The 19,492-nt window shown below is 44.8% G+C and overlaps 11 protein-coding genes across 11 annotated transcripts; 4 read left to right on the forward strand and 7 right to left on the reverse strand.

Annotated features, from left to right (window-relative positions):
- Positions 1 to 285: 285 nt before the first annotated feature.
- HPODL_00890 (uncharacterized protein) lies at positions 286 to 1,689 on the reverse strand (the record flags this gene model as incomplete). Its single annotated transcript, XM_014079332.1, has 1 exon — positions 286 to 1,689. One exon carries the CDS (start codon positions 1,687 to 1,689, stop codon positions 286 to 288), a length of 1,404 nt encoding a protein of 467 aa, XP_013934807.1.
- Positions 1,690 to 1,815: 126 nt separating this feature from the next.
- On the reverse strand, positions 1,816 to 3,507 carry HPODL_00891 (Transcriptional activator protein DAL81; the record flags this gene model as incomplete). Its single annotated transcript, XM_014079333.1, has 1 exon — positions 1,816 to 3,507. The coding sequence occupies one exon, from the start codon at positions 3,505 to 3,507 to the stop codon at positions 1,816 to 1,818; it is 1,692 nt and encodes a 563-aa protein (XP_013934808.1).
- A 211-nt stretch (positions 3,508 to 3,718) lies between these two features.
- HPODL_00892 (Basic amino-acid permease) lies at positions 3,719 to 5,317 on the reverse strand (the record flags this gene model as incomplete). Its single annotated transcript, XM_014079334.1, has 1 exon — positions 3,719 to 5,317. One exon carries the CDS (start codon positions 5,315 to 5,317, stop codon positions 3,719 to 3,721), a length of 1,599 nt encoding a protein of 532 aa, XP_013934809.1.
- Positions 5,318 to 7,730: 2,413 nt separating this feature from the next.
- Positions 7,731 to 9,341, forward strand: HPODL_00893 (putative transporter; the record flags this gene model as incomplete). The annotated part of the gene is made up of 1 exon (XM_014079335.1): positions 7,731 to 9,341. One exon carries the CDS (start codon positions 7,731 to 7,733, stop codon positions 9,339 to 9,341), a length of 1,611 nt encoding a protein of 536 aa, XP_013934810.1.
- Positions 9,342 to 9,624: 283 nt separating this feature from the next.
- HPODL_00894 (Acid phosphatase PHO1) lies at positions 9,625 to 10,953 on the forward strand (the record flags this gene model as incomplete). The annotated part of the gene is made up of 1 exon (XM_014079336.1): positions 9,625 to 10,953. The coding sequence occupies one exon, from the start codon at positions 9,625 to 9,627 to the stop codon at positions 10,951 to 10,953; it is 1,329 nt and encodes a 442-aa protein (XP_013934811.1).
- Positions 10,954 to 11,074: 121 nt separating this feature from the next.
- On the reverse strand, positions 11,075 to 11,464 carry HPODL_00895 (Protein tdcF; the record flags this gene model as incomplete). The annotated part of the gene is made up of 1 exon (XM_014079337.1): positions 11,075 to 11,464. The coding sequence occupies one exon, from the start codon at positions 11,462 to 11,464 to the stop codon at positions 11,075 to 11,077; it is 390 nt and encodes a 129-aa protein (XP_013934812.1).
- Positions 11,465 to 11,600: 136 nt separating this feature from the next.
- On the reverse strand, positions 11,601 to 12,560 carry HPODL_00896 (uncharacterized protein; the record flags this gene model as incomplete). The annotated part of the gene is made up of 1 exon (XM_014079338.1): positions 11,601 to 12,560. One exon carries the CDS (start codon positions 12,558 to 12,560, stop codon positions 11,601 to 11,603), a length of 960 nt encoding a protein of 319 aa, XP_013934813.1.
- Positions 12,561 to 12,898: 338 nt separating this feature from the next.
- On the forward strand, positions 12,899 to 14,632 carry HPODL_00897 (Pyrimidine pathway regulatory protein 1; the record flags this gene model as incomplete). Its single annotated transcript, XM_014079339.1, has 1 exon — positions 12,899 to 14,632. One exon carries the CDS (start codon positions 12,899 to 12,901, stop codon positions 14,630 to 14,632), a length of 1,734 nt encoding a protein of 577 aa, XP_013934814.1.
- A 46-nt stretch (positions 14,633 to 14,678) lies between these two features.
- On the reverse strand, positions 14,679 to 16,241 carry HPODL_00898 (uncharacterized protein; the record flags this gene model as incomplete). Its single annotated transcript, XM_014079340.1, has 1 exon — positions 14,679 to 16,241. The coding sequence occupies one exon, from the start codon at positions 16,239 to 16,241 to the stop codon at positions 14,679 to 14,681; it is 1,563 nt and encodes a 520-aa protein (XP_013934815.1).
- A 216-nt stretch (positions 16,242 to 16,457) lies between these two features.
- Positions 16,458 to 17,498, reverse strand: HPODL_00899 (D-aspartate oxidase; the record flags this gene model as incomplete). Its single annotated transcript, XM_014079341.1, has 1 exon — positions 16,458 to 17,498. The coding sequence occupies one exon, from the start codon at positions 17,496 to 17,498 to the stop codon at positions 16,458 to 16,460; it is 1,041 nt and encodes a 346-aa protein (XP_013934816.1).
- A 1,100-nt stretch (positions 17,499 to 18,598) lies between these two features.
- On the forward strand, positions 18,599 to 19,357 carry HPODL_00900 (uncharacterized protein; the record flags this gene model as incomplete). Its single annotated transcript, XM_014079342.1, has 1 exon — positions 18,599 to 19,357. The coding sequence occupies one exon, from the start codon at positions 18,599 to 18,601 to the stop codon at positions 19,355 to 19,357; it is 759 nt and encodes a 252-aa protein (XP_013934817.1).
- Between the last annotated feature and the right edge of the window lie 135 nt (positions 19,358 to 19,492).

Consider the following 19,492-nt stretch of genomic DNA (forward strand, 5'->3'; position numbering starts at 1 on the left):
CTGTGCAAACCCACTGCCTCGTCTATGAATATCTCAATTGCCACATGTCGTCACCATATTGCAGCCTCAATCATTTCGAAAACAATAATGTGTTCGATTCGAAACCTTGTTTCTTGGATAGGAAATTTAAGCGATAGCCGCACTTAGCATTCCACACTTTTTCCCAGCGCCCAAAGATAAATTTGCTGAGCATTATTATTCAAGTTGCATATTGATTTTCGGCTAGATCCTCGAGAACGCCCCAATTAACATTATGTTATGAAAAACTCTAATTCTCTTCTTTAACTACTCAACTTGGCTAGTTTTCTGCATAACTGGTGCTGACTGACTTGTGCTCCAATATCCTTGCATTGCCTCGTTTGCCATTTTGCGGACGGCGATTTGACCCGGGGTCAGACCTTCCTCATTCACGTCAAACGGAACCAAACCCAGCGCTTGTTTGCCCTCCAGCGACAGCAAGTGCTCCTCACGTCCCCGATCCTCATACGACGACTCGTCAGGACCATCATCATATTCGTACCTAAAGTCTCGTGGCTTTGCTCCTGATTCGAAGCACTCTCTCGAGTCCTTCAAAGTCTCAATGTTGTAAGGACACAGCGGGGTGTGTGCAATATAGACGACAGACGACTCCTTGTCGCCTTTGTGCTCCTCGTCCACTTCGTGCAAAAGATCTGCGTGCCACAAGACAAAGTCGCCGGGCTTGACGTAAGGAATGCCAACCACGCTCTTGTCATGCTGCAAATGCGGAAACATGGCCCTGTCGTTTGCCATGAACTGACCAGAGCCAGGTGTTGCGCCTGGGAACTGTGCAGAGCTCAGGTCCAAATTGCCCCGCTCATCAAAGAAGGGTCTGAGCAAAATGTACGCCAAAACACATTTCAGGTCCGGCAAAAACCAGATGGTTCCCTCGCCAGGCTTGGCGTCAGAAAGAGCCAACCAACCCTGGAACGAGCGAAACACACTGCACGTAGACCCGTTGCTACTCATACCTTGGTACAGATCCTGATTTGCAGAAGGACGTCTGTCAATGAGGTTTGGATCCCAGTCTTCCCATCGGCCTTCGAAAATCTCCCGATACACGTCTCTGTACTGCTCGTCCTCCCACCGTTCGATAGAGCTCGAGTCCAGATGCAGTGGGAGCGTGCTGTCGCGCCCGGGGTATCGGATTCTCAAACGGTCAGCATACACAACTTGCGAGTCCATGTCCAGAAGAGCGTCAGGGTCGTTGTTTTTGTACAACTTACCAACAGCCTTCATAAGCTGAACCATGCGAGGGTGGCTTCTTGCCTCCACTTGTGCCTTCGACCAATGAATAAACCAATTGCTGGTGACACCAGTGCGTGGAGTCCCGGTGATACCAGGATGGCTCTTGATGTACTTCTTGGTATCCTCTCTCCACTGGTTGCACTGCTCATCGTCGATCACGTCGCGGATAATCAAGCAGCCGCGGGCGTGGATCAGAGAAGTCATCTCCTCGGTAAAACCACCGTTCTCAATGTCCCCCCAGTTGACCTCTGGGATGTAAGACGAGCCTGCACGGCTGATCTCGTCGGCCTTTCTGTCCAGAGCTTTCAGTAGTCTTCCCCAGGAGGCCTGGACAGCCTCGCGGTTTTCTGGCCTGATGATTTCGCGCTTGAGTTCCTTGAAGCGGCTCTCCAGTCTTAGTGTTGTGATAGTTGTGGTGGTCATTGCCGACTACCCCAGACCCCCCTGGCTTATATATTATTTTCTTCCTCCTGCGGGCAAAAAACAATGCTACCGCAGCGAGAGAAACAATGTTTTGGTCGTGGCACACCCAACAAAATGACCCGCGGGCTAGAATCCGTTGTTTGCTAGCCACTCACCAAAGAGGTCTTCGTCCGTTGCCACCACTCTCTTCGGAACATCGCCTCCTGTCCGCTTGCCGATCCTTTCGTACAACGCATCGAAACGCATCAAGGCAAGCTGCGTCACGTGTGTTTGTTCGGCCAGCGCGGACAGATTGTTGCGGTAGCACTCGACCTGGCTCTTCCAAGCCTCGCCGTCAACCTTGCTTTGTGCAATTACGTAGAAGGCAAGCATGCAGGTTCCCACAATTGAGAAGTTCATCTGTGAGTAGCACCACCAGAAGCCGTCAAACTGCAGGCCCGTAAGAAACACGTTGAACTCGCTGCAGTAGTTTAGAGCCCGTGAGGTCAGAGACGCGTAGCACGCATCTGTATCTGTGTAGAGGATTGACCGACAGCATGACAGTGCCAGCGTTGTCTTCGCGAGCACCAACGAAGCCATAGGTCCGGCAGGACTTGCGACTGGAAAGTACATTGTGTCGATTGCATCTATCCTGTTTAAAAGCTCGATGCCGATCGCCATGGACTCCTCAGCTGGTCTCTGCAGAGCCTTGACCGTGTAGAACCGCGTTAGCAGCTCGGAAAGTACTTTGGTCAGGCGCACCATCACAAGGAACATCTGTACTCCCGGAACCGTGTCCTCGTAGTCGCTTTCCTCGTAGTCGCTTTCGCTGATCTCGCCGACACTGAAATCGTCGCTGTGAATGTGTGAAGGACGCGACAATCCCAGGCTCTCCCACTTGTCGTGCACGTATATCAGCCACCAGAGCCTGCGTCGCATAGCCTTTTCTCGCCATGGGATGTCCCAGCCGACGGGGTCAATGTGCAGTCCCAGTTCCTGTGCAGACGCAACGAGAGACGCTGTCTGTACCCAATGGCGCGGGAAGTTGGCGTCTCGAATGATCATCGGGCGCTCGTGCAGCTTCAGAAGGGTTGCCTGGACGGTCTGCATCGTCGACGCTCCTTGCTCCAGTGGGAGAGCGCGCGCAGTGAAGTCTGAGAGTTTGAACCAATCGGCAGCCTTCTTCTCAACCACAGATTTGTCGGAGAAAAACGGATATGCCACCACGTACATCGAAGCAAGAAGAGTCGCAGAGATCGTCCCGTTGCGCAGTTCCTCATAGAAAACTGACTGGTTCATGATGGGATACGAGGAGTTCACCACAGAGAAATACGTCTCCAACAAGCTGTCTTCTACCGGCTTGGCCGCCTCCCTCACAGCATCTACCTCGTAGCACCCCGGGCGTGGCTCGAGATACTCGGTGGGGTGCATAGCAAACACAATCGGCGTTTGCGCGCTAGTATTCTTCAGCAAATATGTTGTCCCTGAATCTGCCCCTGCTGCCTCCCCAATTCTTCTCAACAGCCACGGATCCCGGTCTCCACTAAATCCCACAAACAAGCTAGTTTTGCCGTTATGGAGCTCCAATGCGTTGTTCTCGGCAGGAGCAACGTCTGGTCGCCGCTCGAGTCGAAAAATGCAAGGGTTGGCCGTCTCCACCTTCCAGCTGTCTGGACGCTTCTTCTTGATAGGGCCCGTAGTGTACGTGCACGACTGGTTGCGAAGACCACATCCCTCGCACTTGTCTGCCTTCTCTTTTTTCAGACACGCCATGCGCCGCCGCCGACAGAAATCACATGGCCGGCTTTTACGACTTCTATATTTTCGTGTCTCAGCCATGTTTAAAAAATTATGCTTACCTTATATTTTTACCTTATACCGGGCAGGGGTCGGTGTAGTTCTTAAACTTGGCCACCCTAATATTTCTATCTACTCTATCTCTCAGCTATTTAGTCTCCCCCTTGTAGAACTCATAATCGATGTACCCGTGCGCTGGGTCCGGCGCCCAGTAGAGTGTGTCCCTCTCATACTTGTTTAGCACTTAGAGTCATCAACAAAAAATCTTATCCATGACTTTTGCAGCCTTGTTGTCGTACTCTAGATCTTCTTCATCCTCAGGATATGAAAAGTCAATCTTGTCAAGTGGAATCTCTCTAAAGTCACGGGTCCACAGTTTATATCCGAGCCAGAAAACAAAATAAAGAATCAAAGAAATGTAAGCCGCAAAGAAGTTTTGTGTATCCCATGGTATGAAAGCAGTAAACCCCTGGGTAATGGCAACAAGAACAAGCATGAAACATGCAAATATAGCTGAGTAAGGCTGTAGTGGGGACTTGTATATCGGAATTGAACTTCTGTCAATTCCTTGTCTTTTTAGCCCGTAGTAATACCTTAGAAAGGCATAGTTGATCAAAGCCCAACAAATGAATCCAAACTCGGTGACAAGATTCATGAGCCAATTGAAGACCTGTGCGGCAGTATTGTTCAAGGTGAGAAGTGCAAGAAGTCCAAACGCACCGTTGAAAAGAACAGAGTAGTAGGGAACGCCGTTTCTATTGGTCTTGATCAACCACTTGGGGCAGAAACCGTACTTGGTTCCATAGTAATAGGATCTTGAAGGAATATAAATTTGAGTGTTGGCAGCAGAGAATGCAGCAATTAAGATGCCACCATTGACAATTGATGGAAGGACCTTAACACCAGCATTTTCGACTGCAATCACAAATGGGGACTGGGCACCATTACCAGCACCAGCATTGATGGCGCTCAAAAGGTTGGGGTCGTTAGAAGCAACCATAAGCGACACCATAAATAATGATAGCACGTTGAATGTCACAACACGAATTGCGACTGATTTCATCACAGCAGGTGCCAGCTTTCTAAAGTTGGGAGTTTCTCCACTTGCAAGTCCAATTGTTTCACTTCCTTGGTAACCAAAAGCAGCGTTCACCAGAACTCTCCAAACTCCAAGAAATTTTCCTACAGGCTTATCTGTAAGGTAATTAACAAACGGTCCAGGATTTCTCCAGTACTGGAAGCCTGTGGTTTTGTGCAATGGATTGCCTCCACACGTAGCTATCAAGCAAAAGAAGATGCTGCCAACGAACAAAATCAATTTTATCATAGTGACCCAAAACTCAACTTCCCCGTATGCTCCAACATCCACTATGTTAACCATGATGATAATGAATGTGAATATGAGGACAGTCGCCCAATCAGGTAGCTTTTTATCAGTGTCCCAAAACCCGATAAGCAGGCATATTGAAGAGATCTCAGAAGGGAGCGTGAGACTAAAACTAAGAGCATTAGACCATGTGAAGGCAAACGCTGTGGACTTATCAATGAATCTTGCCATAATTTCGATAAAATTCCCCTCGCGGCCCAGATAAGCACACATCTCGGCGAGAGAAAAAATCGTGCACATTGTTATCACACCCATTAGGGCATACGAGATGAGCATACCCACAGGACCAGCAATTGCAAGAGCGCCTCCACTTCCAATGAGCAGTCCAACACCAAGGGATCCCCCGAGAGCTATGAAATTGACATGTCTCGGCCTTAGGTTTCTCTTCAGTCCTTGCTGCACAGACGAAACTGAAGAGGAGTCTGAATCCACAACTGTAACAACAGGCTGCTTTTGTTCTTTCATTGAAGGTCTTGAGTATTCAGGAACAAAAATGAAAACCTTGTTATTATTCTGAGAATCGAAAAAAAGCGACCATTTCAAATGCCGCTTAGAATTGACCTGGCCCCTTAAAAATCTTATCTATTGTTTCGAGACCGAAACTGGAAAAAAGATATGCATCCCTGATAAGCTTTGATAAAAAAAAATAACCGCTAGTGGTGTTGACCACTGTGGGTTTGCGTAGGCTAGGCAATAATAACAACGTTTAGTTTACATCTAAGAGTGGTGCAACGCATCCTAATCAAAGCTTGCTGTTTAATTCAGCCCAAGAAACTGCATTTAGGACCCTTTATCTTAAACTACAAAAATGGTTTCAGGTACCTTTGTCAGTGATTTCAAGAAAATCGAACACATTCACCCTTTTAAGTTCCAGTCCATAGTCTCCACATGTAATTTGGAGCACTCCAATTGCCAAAAAGTAGATGATTGGGTTTGAAGGTGAACCAATGACATTTTCATCGTATCAGGACACACTTACTTGAAATTTACTAAGGAGAAACCTGTCAAGAGGATATCGTACCAGAGTAGGAGATGTGATATCACGCAGATATCAAGACTTCTTCAGATTTTCGACTGCAGAGTGATCGGTGTGTAAAGTGTTTAAATTAGGGTTATTGATGTCACACTTTGGCACGACTTCCTGTTGCATCAGACCGGGGCAATGCGAGTTGCCCAGCCAAAACTTGCCACCTCGAAGAAGGCAACTCGTATCTTGTCTGAGGATCCATTTTGGGATCACTTAGGCAGTGCGCATTTAAGCACTCTATATCTTTCATGAGTGAGGATTTATCAAGCAATTTGCTTGACCTCACTTATGATATTTTTGCACTCAAACTTAAGGCCGACGAAGAAGTCTCATGGCATTTTTGAACTTAATGTGCCTTCGCTAACTCCTTTTCAAATTGAACCCTTTTTTCTCTAGTAACCGCAATGGCCAATAGATGGATACAGCTTGTTTAGGGGTCACTGGCTTATGGTATATCAAATTGGACATCCGTGGCTCACTCCTGGGTGAGATCTCAGTTCGATGGTGTCAGTACATCCTATATGAGATAAGTTTGAGATTATGTTAAGCGTCCGAAATATATAGGAATCTGACCAAGTCACAGAAGACAAAAATGGGTTTCATTTTGAATTGACACAAAACAGATAGAATATCTTATTACCACGAACATGATGGAGAAAATCCTTCCTTCCATCTCAACAGTACTCGAGGCAATCTAGAGATAGTGTATACAGAAATTGAGGCTTCTGTAACTACTCATGCAGACGCTTGAGAAGGGAGCAGGACATGGATATCTTGATTTCAAAAGGTGATCTGGCGTATTTTGTGTCATCAAGAACTATGCTCACCCAGTTTTTGACTTCAATTGGGAGTTGTTGGCTAAGGTACTTTGGAGAGTTTAATGAATTGACTAAACACTAACAATACTACCTAATTGTTTCTATGAGGTTCAGATGCGGACAAAAGGCTACAGGTCACGGTCTCTGCGGAATTGAAATCGCCTAGTTGGAATTCTATTTCCATTGTAAACCTAAATAGGGGGTGAAAATTTTTGAGACCTATTTTTGCCAAGATTCGCTAATCAAGTTTTGCCCGTCAAATGCTGCTGAATACAATCAAGGGGTGTTTTGCATAATGTGATTCAAACCCTTTGTTCGTATATGAATTAATTTCCATCCCCACATCTGGAGGCACCATTGAGCACTTCACAACCAGTCTGTTCACTGGCTCACAGTAGAGCAACGACGGACTTAGATTCTTGAGGCAAATCGGTATACCTGTTCAGCCACAATTAAATTCCTATCTTTCGGACTTGCTTCTCTCTTTTGAGGAACACGGGGTGTGGGTCTCCGATCATATTGCGATATAGCGGCCGCATCCACGATTCGCGTGTAGATTCCTTATTGGTGAACACGGCTTTACTCCCGGCTCATTTACCGGCTTGTGGACCCTCTCAGTTGTGGCTTTTCAAAAATGATGATGTTTTTTTCAGGATTGATCCCATTTTTGCAGTTTGGTTAGTGGTTTAAGATGGCAGATTCCGCAAAAAAAAATTTCAAGAGTTGCTGACTTAAAATTGCTGCTTTCAGCCGAGTCAAGTGCAGTAGAGGAGTTGTCCCGAGTTTGGCAACTACTCAGGTAATGTAGTTTCCTGACAGCTGACGGGGCGTATTTTCTTTCTTTCACATTCCGGTCTGCCAGCGCTGTACGCACGGCAGTGCAGAAGTCTTTTTTTTTTTTTTGGCTTTTTTTTTTCATTCATCCGTTTTAAGCAATTCTTCTCCGTGGTGTGATGCGAGCCACACCTTTGTTTCCGCCCATCGCTAGGGTAGTATATAATGCGCTTTCGATCTGCTAGAATTGTACTTCAAAATGTCTAAGGAGACTTCTAGCTCACGCACAGCTTCTGTAACACAGGTTCTTTCAGCTGGCGAAAAAGTGCCCGCTGTCGTGGACCAAAAAAATGCGGACGGCACATTAGCGTTCCTTGAACTCCACGATGAGGACTTCAAGAATTCACCGCTCACAGATGAAGAGGACTCCCGTATGACGAAAAAGGTTTTGATCGCCGTTATTTCTCTGGTCTCTATCATCAACACAATGCTGTATATTGACAAGGCTACCTTATCTTATGCGTCAATTCTCGGATTATATGAGTCAACAGGAATCGGAACTACGGAGTACGACGACTTGAACTCAATTTTCTATACTGGGTACACTGTGGGCCAGGCCTTGAACTTCGTGTTGCAGAAGGTCAATCAAAGGTACTTCCTGACGGTTACACTCTTTGTTTGGGCCATCTTGGTTTTCTGCCACTGTGCCGCTTACAACTTTGTGGGCTTGATTTTCCTCCGCTTGCTGCTTGGTGTCACAGAGAGTGTGGTTGTGCCCGCATTGGAAGTGACTATGCTTCAATTCTTTACTCCGCAACAAAGAGCAACTATCCAGCCTATTTTCTGGGTTAGCTGTGTTGGTCCTCCAAATATTATTGCAGGTTTCATTGCCTATGGAGTTCTGTACGCAACAGGAACCATTCCGCCATGGAAGATTTTCATGATCATTCTTGGTGGTATGACATTAATCGTTACTGCAGTGTGCTGGATTTGGTATCCTGCTGATCCTACGACAGCAAAGTTCCTCACGACGAGAGAGAAATATTTCCTCATCAAAAAAGTTCACGCTACAAGCTCTTCGTCTATTACGCAAACTGTGATTAAACGCGATCAAATTGTCGAATGTCTTCGTGACCCTCTTTCGTGGCTCTTTTCCCTTGCAATGTTTTTGATCATGTTATCGAATAACCTTGCATACCAGCAAAATCTGCTTTATGTCGGTTTGGGTGTGTCCAACTTGGGCTCCACTCTTGTCAGCGTTGCCGGAGCAGGATTTTCTTGGGCTTATATGATATTTGGATCCGTCTTCATCTACTACTTCCCCAACCAAAGCCATTGGGCCACTTTCTTGGGTTGCGTGCCGGCGGTAGCTAGTGGTATAGCTATGGTGACAATTCCTTGGAGCAACAAGCTCGCATTGCTTGCGATGCTGGTGCTTGCAGGAAACACATTTGCGCTGGCCTACATTGTAATCTTGGGATGGAGTACTGCTGCCGCCAGTGGTAACACCAAACGTTATGTCAGACATTTGATGCTTATGGTGTCTTACGGTGTTTCGAACATTATTTCGCCACAACTTTGGAAGGGCAACCAGGGATATTCTGACCATGGCACGGGCCCACGTTACTATGCTGCATGGACTATCCAAATTGTGCTCTCTTGGTTTGGAACAGCCGTGGTTGCGTTCGTGATTCACTACATCCTAAAAGCTAGAAATAAGGAGAGACTAGCAGCAAGAGATGATGACAGCGTCAAGGGAGTTGTTTTGGTGAAAGACCCAGAGACAGGCAAGACAATTGAAGAGGCAGTCGACATTGCTAATCTCGATCTCACCGATCTCCAAAACAAAAACTTTATATATCCTCTATGATCGCCAATCGTCAGACATACCCAGACTTGAGCGAGAGTTCGTTTACGGTTATAATATGCAAGCTGCAGGAAGCACGAGCACTTTCGAGGCAGTATAGAGAGAGATCGGGAGATTGTAGAGCAGTTTTGGGCCAGAACGGGCTTAATTCATCACACGTGCTAAAAATTATTGTGGTCTACAATACTGCATGCAATATATTCACCCGGAATAGTAATTGTAAAATAAAAAATAATCCTTGATACTCCGCTATAAATATGGTCAATCTACCTCACTCTTGACCTCAATGTTTTCCTTTGCAACGACACTTACTCTTGGTGCCATTGTGGTCAATGGCCTCATTTTGCACCCTGGCTACGACCAGGTTGCCACAGACCAGTACAACTTACTAAAGTTCATGGTCGGCGCTGGTCCCTTTGTTGAGCATAGTGGGTTTGGCATTCCACTTGATACTCCTCCTCATTGTGAAATTGAACAGGCACAATTATTCATGCGACACGGGGAAAGATTCCCGACTGAAAGCTCTGGAAAGCAATATAAGAAATTTTATGAGAGACTCAAGAAGGCCAACGTTATCGACTACAAAGGACCTCTAGCCTTTGTCGAGGATCTGGAGTACTTTGTTCCAGACAGCGATAATTATGAACTTGAAACTACAAGGGGCCTGTACTCTGGCCTACTCAATGCCTTCAAGTTTGGTACCTATCTTAGGGAAAGATATGACTCGTTAGTGAATACAAGCGAAGTTCTACCTATATTTGCAGCAAGCGAGGACAGGGTTGTGGACACCGCAAGATCTTTTGGTCGTGGATTTTTTGGGCCGGATTATGGAAAAGGTTGCTCAATCCAAGTCATCAACGAAACAGATACCAGCAAAGGAGCAAATGCCCTGACCACCAAGGACAATTGTCCAACATATAACTCTTCGTTTTACGATTATTCGTTTGGTGATGAGATTTTCCAAAGAGAAGCAGACAGATTAAATGAATTATCTCCCGGCTTCAACATCACCGCCGACGACATTACCACCATGGGAACCTATTGTGCTTACGAAACGAATGTCAAAGGGCATTCGAGCTTCTGCGATGCTCTTTCGAGAGAGGCATTTATTGCTCTGCAATACAATAACGATGTCACCAAGTTCTATGAGTTTGGTCCTGGCTATAACATGAGCGCCGTGGCCGGCGGTGTCTATGCCAATGCTACCGCCAAGTTGCTGCAAGAAGACGGCAAACTTTGGCTTTCCTTTTCCCACGACAACGACTTACTGAACTATATCACTGCTCTTGGACTCATCACCGATACCGAGTTGGGAACAGAAGACGTGGATTTCCACAGAAGTTTCAAAACCTCTGAGCTCGTTCCTCAAGGAGCCAGGCTGATTATCGAGAAACTTAACTGTTCTGACACCTCTTTTGTGAGAACCATTCTAAATGACAAGGTGTATCCTGTTCCAGGATGCTCTTCAGGACCGGGTTACTCTTGTCCACTAGAGGATTACCTTGACATTATCACTCCAGAGGTTGACTATGCCTCCGCCTGTGAGCTTCCAGACGATGCCCCTAAGGAAATTAGCTTTTACTGGGACTGGAAGCCGACCTTTGAAAACAACTAGATATCAATGCAGAGGGCTGGGTCTGCGGCCTACATTCTTTAACACTTTAGATGATACGCAATTGAAGTTCTTGAACAAAAACTATCGTCTGATATTCAAGAGTAGGGTTTAACCTATTAATCTATAGCTTAGAGCCTCTCTGGTTGTAGCTGGCAACACACTCCAGTTCGACTTTCACTTGCTTGTTAGGGAATCCCACAACGACACAAGATCTGGAAGGCATATGAGGGAAGAAGTCTTTGTACACAGAGTTGATAGTGGCAGCATCCTTAGGATCCGCAATAAACAAAAGGACCTTCAAAACTTGAGAAAGAGAGGAATCGGAAGCATGGAGCACTTTTTCCAGTTTTTGGATAGCCAGTTTCGTCTGTTCAGCTACATCCGATGGAAACGTCCCGTCTGGTTTACTACCGACATTTCCGGATGTAAATACATGGCCGTTACTTTTGTAAGCTGGTGAAAGTAACGGATTACCTTTAGCTTGTAGCTTTTCCCAAGAAACCTGCTGCATGAAAGCAAAATAATTTGAATATCGAGTAAAACGGAAAAGTTTTTTAAATGTCGGATGAAACCAATTTCCTAAATCAGCTTATCTAAAAAGATATTTGATAAAATAAAAAATGCTTCGTATCTAAAGATAAATTATATTAGGTAACATTCTGCAGCCTCTCGAAGTTTTTCCTCATAGCCTCTTCAATAAATTCTTTTCCGGTCACTGGGGGGTATTTTTTCAGAGGTCCCTGAATGACAACATCTGTATTAGCCTGGTTGAAGTATGCAATGGTGTAGCGGTCTCCTTGGTTTTCGTCTGGAGTGGGAAGTCGAACTCTGTGAAAGTTAGATTTCAAAATATCGTCTGACCAGGACATCAACATATCGCCGATGTTAATCACAATATCGCCCGTTTTTGATGGAACGGGTGTCCATTTGTCTGAGTAGCCAAAATCTGTATGAGCTTCACGGCCAGGACAAACTTCTAGACCATGGTCGCCAGTGCGTTGAAACAAAAGAGTCAAACAATCAAAATCCGTGTGGGGTCCTGCTCTCCAGAAATTCCCGTCAAACTTCTTGCCGCTGGTATCAAAGTAGTGCAGGAGTCTCAAAGTCGTCTGGGCTGTATCGGAACTGATGATGTGGGCTTTTGTGAAAAAGTCCGTAGGATATCCTAAAGCCTCGGCAAATAACTCCATCACAAAGTCGCTTAGATGCTGGCATTTTTCCATGAAAGCTTTTGTTTTCTCTCTCCACTCCTTGCCCACGTCTTCTTCAGCTGGCCAGTTTTGATTGATTCTGTGATACTGTAGTTGCAAAGATTCTTTTTGATCTGCAGTGCCGGTCGAAGGTCTTATTTGAGAGCAAGACTCGAATCCCGAGTTCAGCAACTTAATATGAGGTGTTTTCATTTTGACGTCATGGGAAAGGCCAAAAAACTTTTGAGATAATCGGAACATCTCTTCAATGTCTTCTCGCGATGGACAATCCTGTTCACACAGAGTGAAAAAGCCAATATTTTTGGCGGCATAAAAAAGTTGCTCCTTGATCTCCTCTCTTCGCTTGTCTTTATCCTTTAGGCTTATCTTAGGTATGGTCCGTTCAATGTAAGTCATACTCTCGAATGTGGTCAGGAATTATTGAAGCAAGAATTTTACCCTCTTTTATACGATCACTTATCAGCGACCAAATCTGTTAACCGACTCGGGCCGACTCCTCGGGCCGCATGGAGTTAAAAAAAAAAGATTTAATCTAGGTGAAACTATAACTAATGGGTCCAATCAGATCAAAAACAGCATGTCAAAAATGCCGTTCCTTGAAACATAAATGTGACTTCAGGTATCCTAGGTGCTCAAGATGTGATCGTCTTGGCGTGGAATGTATGGTCCTTGACTCGTCGACCAGGCAGCTGAGACCAAGATCCGATTACCCAGATGTGTTTCGCCCTCTCCCAATGGAAGAGCCGTCCATCAAAATGCTTGAAAAAAGAATCGATCTCCTCGAGGAAAGACTGGCAAAGTATGAGAGCATGTTTGAGAGCCTTAGTGCTGTGAATGGTTCATCTGCAGCGTCTATGGCTCACTTAACTGTGCTCTCCATGATCCCGTTTAGAAACAGCTCTCCAACGGTGGACAACGAATTCACAAAAATCTCCATTTATGGCAAAATCGACTCGAATCAGCACCTAGACAGATCGGAGCCGCTTCCATCCTCAATGGCTGAATGCGAGCAGCTGATCTCCAACTACTACCAAATAGCCTGGATACAGCATCCAATAGTAGAAGACGAAACCGTTTTGTACAAATTGAGCTCCAAGCATTATCAATCTCCTGAAAACCTGTCCCACTGGGAGCTTTTTGTTCTTTATATATCTATTGCCATTGGAACCGCAATTACAGGCGACATGAGCGATAAATCTCAAAGTTATTATCTGAGCTCCATCGTGCAACTAAAGATTTTCTTAGCCAAAATTACCTCCCCAGTACCAGACAACCGTGATATCAGCTCCCAAATGCAAATTCTACAATCTCTTCTCTTGATATGTTGCTTTGGTCTTTTAAAACCTGTTTCCCCAGGAATATGGTATGTCATTGCGAATGCAATGAGATTATGTATTGACATGGATTTGCATGAGGAGCATGTGGTGAAAAACATTGGGAGCAGCTATTACAGGAGGCTATTCTGGTGCTGCTATGCGCTCGATCGACAAATATGCTGTTATGTCAATAAACCCTTCAGTTTAAATGATACTGACATTACAACCAATTTTGACGAAGTGTCCGTGGATGATCGCAGGCTTGCCATTTCGTCACTATTTTTCAAAATTCGAAAACTACAGTCAATGATTCAACAGTTTAGCAGCAAAAATGCTGTGTCAAATATGAACAAATCCGCTATGAACTGGAGACATGAAATGCATGTGGAGTTGAACTCATGGCTTGCTCAGGCTCTACAATTTGAAAGGAAAACAGATTCAGCTGTAAAGCAGGCCTTCATATCTTCCAAGAATTTCCTCATTCTAACTTACTTCCAGCAATTACAGAGACTTTACAGGCCAGACAATATGTCCCCCGAGTGTCTCACAGTCGATGAGTTTATGGCTTTGTTCGAGAGCAGTACTAAGATTATAGCCACTTACGAGGTTCTGAGCCATACCCGAAGCATCAACTATCGATACTTGTCTGTCTACTCCATTTATCAATCAGGGCTGACGGTACTTTATTGTTTTATAAATTGTGCACAACTCCGACTATTCGCAGACACAGTTGAGAGGCTCGAACATACCATGGCGATAACCAAAGACCTACTTCGAAAACTGGAGATCCATTGTCCGCCAGCGCGGAGCGCCATTCAAACTCTAGAGACAGTACATCGCGACACGGCTGAGCAAGTTATCAGGAAAGGAAATTTAGAAAACAAATACCTCTTTGATCGCGGGTCGCATTATGGACCGTTTGACCCAAATTCTATCTCACTTCTATCTCATAATGGAGCGATTCCATTGATAGAAAACAAAGCAGTCACACAGGAGGTGCCGGACATCCCTAAATTTGGCTTGAACGCAACCAGTAATGACTCCGCCTTACGAAGTATCCGAACCTTAAAATTATTTCAGGATTCTGCGAAGGACTCATGGGAATCGCTATTTGAGGAGCCATTTAATCTGAAAGAGCTGATGTTTGACTGAGTGTTCACTCAACAAGAAAAGCTAGCATTGTTTTGATATTTATAGACTAAACAGAACGTTGTTTCGACGGTTCAAATGGAAGCAGGGCCGATATTATACCCAAAGATCCAATGATTCCTCCACAAACCCAAATTGGGATCGAAGAACCTGATTTTTGTCCATACCAGTAAGTGACTGGCGAGAAAGCCCCAGAGACTCTTGCAGCCACCAAAGCAAGCCCGACACCCGTACCCCGGGCTTGTGCTGGAAGCACCTCTGGCGTGTAAGCATACAAGCATCCATAGTAAATGTTGATGAAGAAGTAAGTAGCAGAACTGAATCCTGCGTCTCCTGACGCTGTCCGCACAGTTGTGTAACCAAATAGAATTGCCATGGTAGCCAATGCTCCAAAACTCATCGTATACCTTCTACCGACCCTCGGCAGAAGAATGATATATCCTGCAACTATAGGACCAAAAATACCCACAAAGTTCGCCAAAGACGAGTTTCTGTAGACAATGTAGGTAGAGCTTCCCGTATCTCCTCCATGAGAAGCAATATAGATATAGAGGAAGTTGTAGAAAACACTGTAGGAAATACCAATGAAGAGCCATGAGAGTAAAATTAAGCTTGTGGACCATGCGTTAATCTTATCTTGGTACAGAATTTTGCAGTGGTGACGGACGATCGAGAGAATTTTCTTCGGATCCCACCCGTCTTCAGAGGCTGTGTAGTATTCAGAGGAAATATCACCACACTCCTGAAGTTGTTCCAATGTCAAAGAGCATTTGCGATTGTATTTTCTGGCAAGTTTCTGCAAATTCTCAACTGCTTCGGCATCTCTTCCAACAGACACCAAGAATTTAGGAGTTTCGTCAAGCTTAAACCAGAAGAGACGAAGCAAGCCAGAGGCCAGAACAATTGCACTGTTGACATACCAGGTGTATCTCCATCCTCTGTTGATGCTTGAAGGGCAGTAATCAGCGCTGCTACAGGAGAAGTTTGGCAGAAACGCCCAGGCTAAAAGGTTGGTAGTTGTTTGACCGACTCCCCACCATGCTGCCATGACAGTGTTCAAGTACTGGTACTTGAATGGGAGATACTCCAAAAACACAGCAACGTCCATTGCCAAGTTTCCACCCGCACTGAAGTTAGCAAGAGCCACAAAAATGCAGTAGGTGGACATAGAACTCATGCCGCCGGCCAAAAATCCAAACATAGAAGTCAGAAGCAAAGAGCTGTTGAAACATAATCTTCTTCCAATAAGGTCGCCACCGAAACCCCAGAAAATAGATCCAATAATCAATCCAGCATACGCAATTTCAGTGTCGATAGGAAATGCAGTTCCAAACTGATACGCGACATATTTATGGACAGAAGACTGAATCATTTCCATTTGTGAGTCGACAGAATACCCATATCCTGCGATGCAGAACAGTTTTGCGTGGTACCAAGTAAATCCAATTTCATCGATCGCGTTGTTGATGAGATACATTTTCTTGGACAAAACCGCATCTTTCTTTTCAACGGCCACATTATCCACTTTGCTGATCTCTGGCATAAGGCCGCTCTCCAGAGATGTTGCAGCATCTTGGCTGACATGAGCAGGTGTCTTTTCCTCGGTCGTCATTTCCTGAAATTTTAATAATTGGACGCTAAAAATACCACCTCGACCTTTTTCCGAGCACTTTGATGACCTTATTATATATTCGCGTTATCGCTTATCGGACAATATTTTTATCATGCATATTGTTTGAAAAAGTATTACGTCGACTTATATTTACCTGATTCGGCCGCAATACCCGGTTTTTTTCTATTTTATTATTCTGATAACAAACTTTCCCCGCTATAACGCCGCCATGCTTCCCCGTTGCGCTTTGATAAGCAATCTGACCGCATCGTGGGCCATGCCCCATCCTCCCTGATATCCATATCCGGAAGCCCCGTAATTATGGATAACGAGTTTTTCATCTTCGACTTCCTCGACCTCAATCCGAGGCCCACCATGACGCGAAGGTCTAAGTCCTGCAGCCACTCTCACCACATCCAGAGGTTTATCCAGAATTTGTGGTGCCATCTCGGTTGCCCTCTTAATGATATCCTCGGTTTCGTGCTTGAAGGTGTCACCAGTGCTGATACCTTTTTGCAAAAATCCTCCCATCACAAGCTCTCCATTAGAGTTTGGCCGAGGAATTATGTAAGTAGCCGATTCGTTTGTCCACAAACACATGTTGAATTGAATATGTGGAGCCTTAATGACCACAACTTGCCCACGCGTAGGATACACATTGGTGTCCTTCACGCCGCCCAGAGTTATTGCACCAATTCCGGTACAATTGAAAACTATTTTAGTATTTGGTGATAAAAAGGCCTGCGACAAGTGTTCGAGTTTCTTCTTGATGATAGTCACGCCAAGCTTTTCCAAGAAACTAGCCAAATTCTGCAGGAACAGTGGACAGTTAAAGTTCCAGGTGGTATAGCTAATCCCAAAAACAATTCCCTTAGGCAGCGCACTCTTATCGAGAATGCGGAAGTCTTTCACGTACTCCTTTAGCGACTCCATTTTCTTCGCAGGAGGATATTTGTGGAAGTAGTCTGTAGCTGGTCTCATGTCCAGACCACATGATGGACCGCCCAGCTTTTTTTGGATCTCAGCCAGATGGGTGTACGTATAACGATCATAGGAAAGAGACTTCTTGTCGCCTGGACTAATGCAGGAAAAATTACCACCTGCCCAGGGAGAGGTGTAGTTAATGCTCTGATCGCCTGGAATGTGCGCCGCAGCTATGGTTATATGTTTGGGACTGACACCAGCTTCATATACCAGCGAGTATGCCGTGTACAGGCCAACTATTCCAGCTCCGACAACAACGTACGTATCACTCATGATGTGGTAAAACTTGATTTTTAGGCTCACTTTTATTAGCTGTGGGTGCGGTGATAAAAATCAAATTTGTCGGCCGCATATTTTTGGTGGTGATCATTCGATTTTTTTTACGACCGCACTCTCGCCAAGCAATGATTATCACTAGAAAACGGCTGATAAGTTCTTGCAAGCCGTGCTATCTCTCAAAGAGGAAATGTGGAAAAGAAAAACCAGCATGTCGACGATGTGCACGTTTGGGTAAAACCTGTGAATATTTTACGAAGGAGCAGATTATAGAGCGAACTTACAATAGAAAATATACGAGCCAGCCTAGAAATAAAAAACAGTATGATTTGGAGGTTGAGAGGCTGGATTCTAATACACAGCTTGTTCCTGAAGCAAGGACTTTGGAAAAAAGGAATTTCAACTTAATCATAAGCTCTACAGGCGAGTATTCGAAGTATTTCTCGCTTTTCTTTTTCCCGTTTGCCGAAAAGGAATCCAATGTCAATACCATCGTTGGCCTTAGTCATGACGACCATGACCAGTGTGTTGTTTTCGATTTTACAAGACCTGTCAAACCTTTGTCTGGCGTCCGCGACCTGGTGGAGCGACTCCCATCTCGAGAGGATTGCAACTTTCTTGTCTGGTATTTTTTCGAAAACATTCATCCATATATACCCATAGTGGATCAAGAGGAGTTTTTCATCCACTACGGGCAGTTGTGGAATACGCAGGAGAAATACAAAGATCTCAATGGACTTCTCGAAATTCTAGCAGTGTTATTTAGTAGCTCACTGGTGAATCAGCTGTCCAATATGTTTCATTACGGAAGCATGCAACATATTAGTGACAAGGTGGATTTTGAGAATGTCAAACTCAACAGCTTCCGTGCCATTGAAAATATCAAGCATTGGATAAGCATAATGAACTCCCCATCAATGTCATCTCTTGTCGCGGCCACCCTTATCTATTATGTTGGCTCGCTAAATTGCATTGGGAAGAACAGTGAAATAGCATCTCTCAGCCGTTTGTGTCAGATAGCCGGTCTGCACAGAAATTTTTCGGCTCAGTCGTCTGGAAGCTCCCTAAGATATATCCTTTACAGTTTCATTTCGTACATGGATTCACTGTCATCCTACTACAGTGGACTGCCTCCAACTATGCATCGAGATTTCTGCGAGACCTACAAAAATCTTCCCACTGATTTAGATCACCATTCACTGGTCTATTTATCCATACAGTTTCACAATGGGATTCTTTGGGGAGACGTTATCGCGGAAATGAATAAGATTCGAGTTACCACTCAGAGTGAATATGATTCTATATTTGAACGCTTTGTGGATACACAACGGCTAGTTAACAGCTTGAACCACAGACTTTTGACAGAATTCAATCTTGATCCAATCTATGCAAAATGGCTAGTCACCGAGGGAAGACTTGGGATCCGCAAATCAGCTTTACTCATAAATATATTGAGGGATTCCGTCATGTCTTCAGAAGACTCTTTGGATGATCCTAGCTACAGTCTCCTTCTTCAGTCGTTGCTGCTGGTTAATGAGTCTATCATGAAAATTGAGTTGGGCCTTAGATGTAAGCCTGCGTGCTTGTGGGTAATCAGGAACTCATACCCATTCCAAGCCTTGACCATAATTCTGAAGCATATCCAGCAGCACCCTAATCAAGGGGTTAATTTTCGCATGCTTCCTGTCGACGAAGAGTACACTGTAGATGAGTTGTTTGATTATTTAAATGGTGATATCAGGGCGCCACTAGTGAGGAAATGCATCCAGTCGCTAGAAAAGATCAAGATATTGTGGCCGGCTGTTTTGCTCACAAGATTTGACGGGGTGATCAAGGTTAAAAATGAGGTACTATGAACTAAATGATAATATAACTGATTAAATCGTTATTCACTGTGCTCATGCGTCGTAGGAATACACTTGATGAAACTTCATTAGCAAAGTACAGACTAGTCGACGCTCTTACTATTTCCTATACTGGAATATTTTCAA

Source organism: Ogataea parapolymorpha, chromosome IV, assembly GCF_000187245.1.
Source record: "Ogataea parapolymorpha DL-1 chromosome IV, whole genome shotgun sequence".
In the NCBI taxonomy this organism is placed as follows: Eukaryota; Fungi; Ascomycota; class Pichiomycetes; order Pichiales; family Pichiaceae; genus Ogataea; species Ogataea parapolymorpha.